A 9,312-nucleotide genomic window follows, 5' to 3' on the forward strand; every position below is an offset into this window, starting at 1 on the left:
CTTTTTAACTTAACTTTAACTTTTTAACTCGTTAATGCCCAGCCTTGCCTATAATATTTATTATTGTACTATTATCTACAAGAAATATATTTTAACATTATTATATATTTTGAATTAGGAATATAAATTAATTTCTTGTAAAAAATGTACAACTAAATAAATTAGAGTTATTATTAAAATTTGTTTAACTTTCTAATACTTTTGAAACATATTAAAATATTTTCAATTTACAACTAATTATTTAAATACTTATATTGTATTACCTCTTTGTTCAAGGTACCAATGTGTATTAATATTGTATTTGGTCCACCACAAAGAACATAAAGCACACATAAGACTCAGAAAAAAAAATCAATATAAAAACAGTTTTCAGTAGTGAGTTATGAATTTTTTCCATTGCTGATTCTTTTAATGAGCGTAAAGATTGATTAAGCATAATTTTTGTTTCATGACCACTGTATACCACAACTCCATAAATCCATTTTGAATTTCGCAGAACAGATCCTCTTAGTAAAAATTGTTTATTATCTAAAGGTATAGGACTATAAAAGTAGATGTATACAATACTAATTCATATATCATATTGTGGTTTCATAAAAAGTATTATAAATATTTCTCACTTATTGTTCATAATTGTCAGTCTTCCTAAAAAATTATAAAGTAACTTATTTGGCAATTCACATTCAATTATTCCATTTAAACCAATCAAATCTTTTAATTCTTTACAATAAGATGTTTCTTTGACGCATTGTCTGATTTTTAAATTTACTTCACCATCTATATGCGTAGTTTCTATGTGACAAGTTCCTTGTAGTTCGCTAAAAATTATTTTGTTATAACAATAAATAAATTACTGATTTTATTTAAATACCTGGATGAAAGTAGTACAAGATCTGCTGGGAAGATATTATTATTTTTGACTTTAATAATATCTCCTATGCCAATTTCACTCCATTTCTCTTGAACTAAAACACCATTTCTTAATACTTCCACACATTTATGATTAACTTTATAATCTTTAATATGTTTAATCTATTGAAAATATATATAATTATGATAGAATATGTACTTATTACGTTTCAAAATTTTATAGGTATAGGTCAGGTATTTTTTAATCAGTTATTTACTTTTTATTCGTTGAGTCCAAAAACCACACATGCACTTTAGAAAAATATAGGAAAAAACAACACACTTTTTTGTTGAATCCAAAAACTGCACATTTTATAAGAAATTTATAAATGTCTTAAAAATGTAAGTATATATTTTTAAATGTAAAATTTAGTATATATTATTTATAGGTATAAATAATATAAAATAAATTACCATTAGCTAAGTTACTGATCATAATAATTACTTAAGAGTTAAATATTTTTTTACTTGTTACAATAAAAATGGCATCTTATTTATAAAGTGAAGTAATTTTGGGTGTTAAGAATATCACAATTTAAAATATATTTTAGTAATAGTGCTTATTCCAAACTTTTTGGTAAGCTTGGTAAAAGTTTTAATGTTCATAATACATATGGTCTGTAGATTGAAAATAATTAGAAAAACTTAAGAGTTTGCGTTTTTTTGGTATACTAAAACCTATAAAGTGTGCATATTTTGTCTATTGACCGTCAACACCATAAGTGTGCTGTTTTTTGGATGCAACCCTTTTTTAATAGGTACATACTTACTTTATAAATTATAATTTGAAACTTGTAAAACACGTTTAATAAAATATAAGTAGGTATATCTAGGTCCTTAGTATTACAATAATACACTTCAATCATTTAAGTTACTAAAGACTTCAGAATAAAAATATGAAGGTAAGGTTGATAAAAAAATATAATAAATAAAAAAAATTGAGGAACTAACTCTGCTGGTCAAGTAATCAAGCGTAGGTACCTATTAAAATAATGTACGAGGGATACTCTTTCAGGAATTATTTTAGCCGTTTTGACTTACTAACCAATATGCTATACATAAATTTAATACATCTAAAAAAGTAGAAAAATTTCAAATGTCAAAAAGAGCTAAAAAATACCCAAAGTATTTTGAAATTAATAACTTTCAAGTATTCATCTATGGCTATTAATTTTTTAATTACCTATATGGCTATATGATTATGCCAAAAAATAGCATTTTGAAAATATTTCCATAATTTTATTTTACCCTTCCCCCTCCAATTATGTACCAATTTTTTTTTTATAACTGTTTACTGTTCCAAATGGTGATAGCATATACAAAAAAAACACACATAAACATAAATTTAAAATTTAAATATTTAAAACAATCACTCCTTTCAGTACTATATATGAGTAATTCATTAATTTTAAAGGAGGTGCTAGTCTTGAGTTACAGACACCACTTTCTAAAATCTATAGATACCTACGCAGATGGATTAAAAATAATATGGAGTGTAATACTGTTATAGATCATTATAATTTATAGCTCATATATTACCTATGTTCATCAGTATTTATTTTAACTGGTAGATTCAGCAGTTAATGTTACAAATATGTAGGTAACCTACTTATATTATTCTAATTTTTAATTCTTTAATAATTATATATTATAATTTATAAAGTTAATATATACTTATAATAATATATCATTTATGCAGTTTAAAAATACATTTGATAACAAATATCAAGGATTTGTGTACTTATATAAGATAAATTAAAATTCATATTTTGATGAGTGAACAACAATATAAATTTTATAAAAATAGTATAATTACTAGGTCCTTAATAATTGATTTAATCGCCGAGAATCCAAACTTAATAGTTAAAGGTAATATAGTTGTAAATCGGCCAACTGGAGATGCATCGGGTATTTGCTAAAAAAAATATATAAATAGGTAATAATTAATAACTAATATAATATGTTTCAATTTGTACCAAACGTTTGTGTTATTTAAGTGAACATTCTGTACAAAGAACGGGTTAGGTAGGTACGAAAAATAAAAAAGATCATTGCCCGTCACGACACTATGGTATCTATGGTAATAAATAATAATCTTTGTCTTATCTTTGTACAATAATATTAAATTTATTTTAAATTTCAATTGAAAATTTTAAATTTTTTATTTTATTTCAATACAAACCTAATATTTGACTGTTACGCCACCCGCGACGGGTGATATATTTTTTCCGTACCCTCCATCCCTCTGTAAAGAAGTTTCACTTCATCCACGCGTACTCGCCAAGTCGCAACACTAAAATTTTTTTCATCAGTTTCAAAAAATTTAAAGTACCTTCCCTTATTATCGACACTTTATTATCATAAACGACAAAAATATATTATAATGCATTTACATTGATGCCTGAAGTAAATGTAAGCTCGAAAATGTGCAAGCAACATTTGAAACCAAGCTCATGGCAATAACAAATGTTGGGTAGGTACAAAAGATGAATATTTAATAAAAAAGTACAGAAAGAACATACTTGTATAAATAATCAAGTTTAATAGTTTGAAAAAAAAAATTAATAAAAATCAAAAATATCTCATGGCTATAAATAGCGTGAAATTCCGGTTAATTTTTTTTTTTTTTGATAGAAGTGGAAACATGCTGGGAACCTTCTATTAAAACTTCTTATGTTATCCATGAAAAGAAAAACTTTAATGAGTTTCTAACTCAAAATAATTTACAAAATTTGAAAAACTATCATGGTTATAGTTTAAGAATAGTCAAAATTGTTTGAAAATTGTACCATGTATGGAAAATACTAATATAGGAAAATATTTGATGAACAGTTTAAGAGTCTAGGTACGGTTATTCGTTTTGGTAATACAACAAAATATCAAAAATCGATTAATAGGAATTCAATAATTTACCGCTGAATATCTAATAGATTAAAAATTATAACTTCAAATACTCATAAAAAATTAATATTCCCTTAAAGTAAACTTTTTTTGTTATTAGTAGAAAAACGTATGTGAAATATTTTAATACAATTTTTAATCTTAGCTATGAAAAGAAAAACGTTTATGAATTTCAAACTAAAAAATAATTTACATTTTAAAAATTTTCAAAATTTCTTATAGCTATATATAGCTCAAAAAGAGTCCAAATTGTTTGAAAATTCTTTCTGGACGGAAAACGGCAATTTTAACATTTGTTGAAAATTTTAAGTGTCTAGGACAATTTATTTTTGAATTACAACAAAATTTTAAAAATTGGTAGATGAAAATTCGTTAATTGACCGATATCAATTTACATCCAATATTGTAAACATTTTAAATTCAAACGCTCATAAAAAATTAAAATTACTTTCAGGTAAACTTTTTTTTTATTTCAGGTAGAAAAAAATGTGGGTAATCTTATATCAACATTTCTAATGTTAGCTAGTAATATATACACATAACGCAAATAGTTAGTACATTTCTGAAATTGTATTATATTTTATTATATTATTATTTTGCATACAAAAAATATTTGAGCATAATATTAAAATATCTTTAATATTTTTGAATTTCAATTAATGAAATTTATAAGGTACCTATAGTTAAATTTTCAAGCTTTTTTAATAGGTGGAAAAGTTTTTATCGGGAATAATTACCGGTAATAATGGTCGATGAGTAGAAGGAACAAGTCGTTAATATCAATGTATTATTGAATACATGAATATTTATTAAAACCTACTGAAGATGTTCAAAGTTAAAGTCAACCCGAGAGAAAAACACAGAAAGTATTTAGTATAATAGTATACTATTATTTATTTCTCGGAAACAACTGGGCCCCACCGAGACACTCGTGTACCCAGTACAAAGTATATTATGCAGATCAGCTCAAAGTGAAAACAAGATTTATTTTAAATAGAATAGAAACTTGGTAAAAGGAAACCTGAAAAAATGGAGAAGACGAAATGTAGTGATAGTAGCGGATAGCCCTAGGTTATATTAATAAGTTGTGGAGACAGAATATGGTAAAGCTAATAGAAGAATCTCAACTTATCTTGGACCAAATAAAAAAATTATAGAAGGAAGTAACGCAGAAAACTATAACTGAAGAAATCTCCAATAATGAAGAGCAAGTCATAATCATAAATATTCTAACCACTTAATCGATAATATTAAGAAACCATGGTTTGGGAGAATCATTGAACCAATCTAAAAATTTGGTTTGTAAAAATATTAATTTTTATAATATGTAAACCTAAAAGGAAAGGCGTAATAAGTACCTAATAACAAATGTCCTAGTATTTAAAATATTTTCAGATATAAATATTATACATAATAATTATTGTAATTCAATTAAATATTAATATAATGTATAGGTAATACTATAATGTATTCATTAGGTACCTAATGTAATATTAATAACTATTATTACACAACGTTACAGTAAGTACCCCACTACCCCCACTATTCATAAATACTCGTAAAATACATTATATTATATTATTATTATGTACTAACCTGTAGTATAGATATAAATAAAAAATACTGGTTGGGGAATTTTATTAATTGTTCGATGGTAAATAATGGTAAAAATGATAAAATTCCGTATCGGGCAGTTATGACACGATTTGATTTTTTCTTAAATTGTTCTTTATCATTAAATCGTATGACTCTAATATATGTTTGTTTATTTTCTTTATCTCCATGACAATCTATAACAAAAGACTTTAGTATAAGATAGAACATTTAGGTATGTAATATTTTCGTTCATATAATAATAATAATTATAGTGGTAAATTACAGTGGTTTTCGGTAGCGTGTAACATATGGTCCAAGTGTTGCTCAGGCAACATCTTAAATATGGGTGGGTGGGTATTGATAGAAGAAAAATAGGAAATTGTATAGGACGGTATAACAGTAACCTAACCCCATTATGAGGGGTAGGTCACCTAAAACTATTTGAGCAACACCAATTTTTTTTATGATACACGCCACTGGTGGTTTTTAATATTTGTATACTGCTAATGGTCTACACTCTATTATATCACATAAATATGCTTTATATTTTGTTATTATTAGCATAGCCGCATAGAAAAATCTATGTTTTTTTATAATAATTAATAATGTATTAATATTTCAAAGATAAAAAAATATGTATAAAGACATGTATATATTTTTATTGAACTGAAACCCGGTGCTTATGATAACCATTAGCTGTTGTTGAGGATTATGAACTGTAGTTGATAAGGTTGCTACGGTAGGTAAGCAAACATTTGTATGTGTGGCAAGATTTTTACTAGTACGAACCCGGGTGGTCACCCATCAAGGAACTAGTAGCAGCGAGCGTTACTTACTATCAGTAACTGCCCGACTGGTAGCAGTCAACGCGCTAAGCCAAGCCACATATATTTTAAAAATTTGAAAAATATATTTGATAGGAAGTATCTATTAAGTAGGTAGGTACATATACGCAGTCTTATTTGGATATTATAAGCCTTTACGGTGTCACTATCGTAAAGCTACTTCTAGTGCCGTGGTTAGAAGTAGGTTACATAGGCGATCGTCAATCGCATAAAACCCTCACATAATAAGGTACCTACAACATTTTTGGTCGAATGGGCATGGGCGGATGGGCCAATAGAAATTTAATATCTTTGTGTCCCGAAAAGTTTCAATCCGGCGCTGTTTACACCTATAGGGTATCATGATCATAGGTGTGTGCAGCGATTAATGACAAGGGGGTTGGGGGGCCAAAAATGTTGTTTTGTCAACATCATCAGTGACTGCGGAAGTATACAGCATTCTGCATTAATATAATATTTATCAATCAATATCATCTATAATATTAGACTAATATCAATTAGGTTAATTAATTAAATATACCTGTAATATAATTAATCTAAGTCATAAATGCAGTTTAGCTATGTATTATGCATGTTTTTATGTATTTCAAAGTGTTAAGAACAATGGTGCAATCAGGACTTAACTTTAAAAGTTATAACTGGAGATAGAATATTTATATTTTCATTTTTAGATTCTGAGTGGAACGATGAATGTATTGATTTTACAATGATGTGTGTTTTTATTTTTTTTTTTTTTTTGTGTCTGTCATCACCTTTTAGGACAGTAAAAGTGCTTGGATTTTCTTCAACAGTACCTTTTCTGATAGGAAAGTGAATCTAGTTAGTACTTTGGGGGATCAAAAGTAAATTATAAAAGTATTTTTCCAATAGTTTTCAAAAGCGCAGTGAAAAACAAAAGAAAAATTAAGGAAAAACGGGAATTTTTACGCAAAATCTGTTTTCGAGAAAATTGATTTTGGTTTTTGGTGTAACTTTAAAACGAATGACTGTAGATACATAGGTACTCATTTTATTTTGCATTTTCAGCCAATTTTAGCTATGAATGCATTTTTTTAACATTAATTTTTTATATTTTCCAGTACATTATTTATATTATTTTAGGACATTTTTTATAGTTTTTGTACAAAAACATTTTCTCAAATTTTAGATTTCTGGTTTTTTATTAAGTTAATATATTTTTTTATTTCTATTTTACTTTTTAATTTATTTTTAATAATTTCATGAATTTTAGATTCTGAATGGAGCGATGAATGAATTGATTTTACAATGTGTTTTTTTATTTTAATTTTTTCTTTGACAGTATCTTTCCTGATAGGATTGGTATTTTTTTTTTTTTTTTTTGGGGGGGGGGTCAAAATAAAAAATTCCCAGTAGTTTTCAAAAGCGCCGGAAAAAAATTTAGGAAAAACGGAAATTTTTACTCAAAATTGGTTTTTGATAAAATCGATTTTGGTTTTTGGTGAACATAAATAACAAAAACTAATGACTTTTCACTGAATGTTTATATTAGCATTTACTATACACGGTAAAATTTTCAAAATATTTTGACTTGTTTTTAGCAGATTCTTAGTTTCCAATTGTTTTAGTTTTTTTTTTTTTCAATAAATGTCAATAAAATTGTATTTGTTGTTTCAAAAAGCGTGTAAATACAAGGCTCCTGATATATTTTTACAATAGCAGTTGAAAAATATTAAAAATACATAGGCACACATTTTTTTATAAGCATTTTAAGTTTGAATTTTGATGAAATGTATTAAATTTAAAAATTATATTTCGTAGTTAAAAATTTATAAAATGTTCATCTTTTATAGCTACGGAATAAGGATTGAAAATTTAAAACAATTTTCCACGTAAATAGGTAAACAAATTCACTTTACTCACTATAATAATATCATCAAATATAGGTATTTAGTAATACCTATATCATATAGTCTTCGTCTTAGCTCAGAATCGTTTTTCAAGTGGATGAGCGTCACCCACTTGATAATTTTCTTTTTTTGCTGTAAACTAAACTTAAAGCTTGAATGTTAAATACTGTCTATTAATTTTACAATGCATATTTAAAATTACTCTGACACCCATTATCACACCCTTATCTCTATAATATCTATTATTTTTAAATTAAATATTTTTTATTTATTTAAGTAGATTTTTTGGTAATTTTCTAAGTTCAGTTTTTTGAGTCTTAATGTTTTTTTCATTTTTGCAGTTTTTTGTGTAATTTAGGTTATTAGAATCCTATCTTTAGTTATAACCTTTATAGAAGTTCGCGATTTAAAAACATAGACAAAAAAAAAACATACAAAATATATTTTACATATTATGTTATTTTTTTATAACTATAAGGATTGAAGATTTAAAACAAGGATTCTCATAAGTAGGTTAAATTGTAACCAATAAAAATCCAAAAAATATATAAACACAGTTGTATTTTTATACACATTTAAGGGTTCAAATTTGGACTAAAATAGAAGAAGAAAAACGATGTTAGTTATTTCGTTGCAATTCAAAAACATTATAGGTATTAGGGAACTTACAATTTTTACATATATCTATTATAAATTATTTTACTTTACGCAATGACATTTTCAAAATATTTATATTAATCTTAAGTTATTATTAATTATTAACTAGGTATCTACCTAAGTACGAATTTATACCATGAACCTATTCATACCTCGGTAAGCTGGTATTGACTAAAAAGACAATGAAAAATAATATTATATGATCTAAATAATATGTAGGTATACACTATTATAATAATTAAATATTATTAATATAATAAATTCAATTTTTTCGGAAATGTTTAATACAATAATTAAACAAAAACAATAATAATATAAAAAAATAACATTTAAAACCAGTAAAATATTACAAACTATTATAATATTAATTAGTAGATATATATTTATTAACTACTGCCTATTACCTAGTGTAGGTAGTTAATTAAAAAAAAATAACTCAGATGTTGAGTCTATGTCTGAGTTAGAATCAGTATACGGTCTACCTACCCACTTGTATATATTAGTATATGTTTATTATAGTACCTATATATATATAT

The 9,312-nt window shown here is 25.5% G+C and overlaps 2 protein-coding genes across 3 annotated transcripts in view; both read right to left on the minus strand.

The window, feature by feature from the left end:
- The window catches only part of LOC100164736 (phospholipid-transporting ATPase IA-like), a 15,876-nt gene extending 15,420 nt beyond the window's left edge, over window positions 1-456 (minus strand). For both annotated transcript variants that reach the window (XM_029486696.1, XM_016807904.2), the window contains exon 1: window positions 264-456. In XM_029486696.1, coding sequence (XP_029342556.1) covers window positions 264-333 — 70 coding nt within the window. In that variant the 5' untranslated portion in view covers window positions 334-456. The remainder of the gene's footprint in view (window positions 1-263) is intronic.
- Window positions 416-6,236, minus strand: LOC107884877 (probable phospholipid-transporting ATPase IA). Its single transcript, XM_029486704.1, has 5 exons — window positions 5,407-6,236; window positions 2,726-2,824; window positions 872-1,032; window positions 621-818; window positions 416-528 (listed from the first exon to the last, which is right to left on the minus strand). Exons 1-5 carry the CDS (start codon window positions 5,632-5,634, stop codon window positions 525-527), a joined length of 690 nt encoding a protein of 229 aa, XP_029342564.1. The 5' UTR covers window positions 5,635-6,236; the 3' UTR covers window positions 416-524.
- Window positions 6,237-9,312: the final 3,076 nt, after the last annotated feature.

The sequence above is a fragment of the Acyrthosiphon pisum genome, chromosome X (assembly GCF_005508785.2).
Source record: "Acyrthosiphon pisum isolate AL4f chromosome X, pea_aphid_22Mar2018_4r6ur, whole genome shotgun sequence".
NCBI classification, from domain to species: Eukaryota; Metazoa; Arthropoda; class Insecta; order Hemiptera; family Aphididae; genus Acyrthosiphon; species Acyrthosiphon pisum.

Bases quoted from the DNA above. Each gene is read 5' to 3' on its own strand.
- LOC107884877 (XM_029486704.1), bottom strand. From the start codon at position 5,634: ATGTTCTATCTTATACTAAAGTCTTTTGTTATAGATTGTCATGGAGAT. The intron at 2,825-5,406 runs GTTAGTACATAA...TATTTTTTTTAG, and splicing joins TATTTATATCTATACTACAG to CAAATACCCGATGCATCTCC. The intron at 819-871 runs GTATTTAAATAA...AATAATTTTTAG, and splicing joins CTTGTACTACTTTCATCCAG to CGAACTACAAGGAACTTGTC.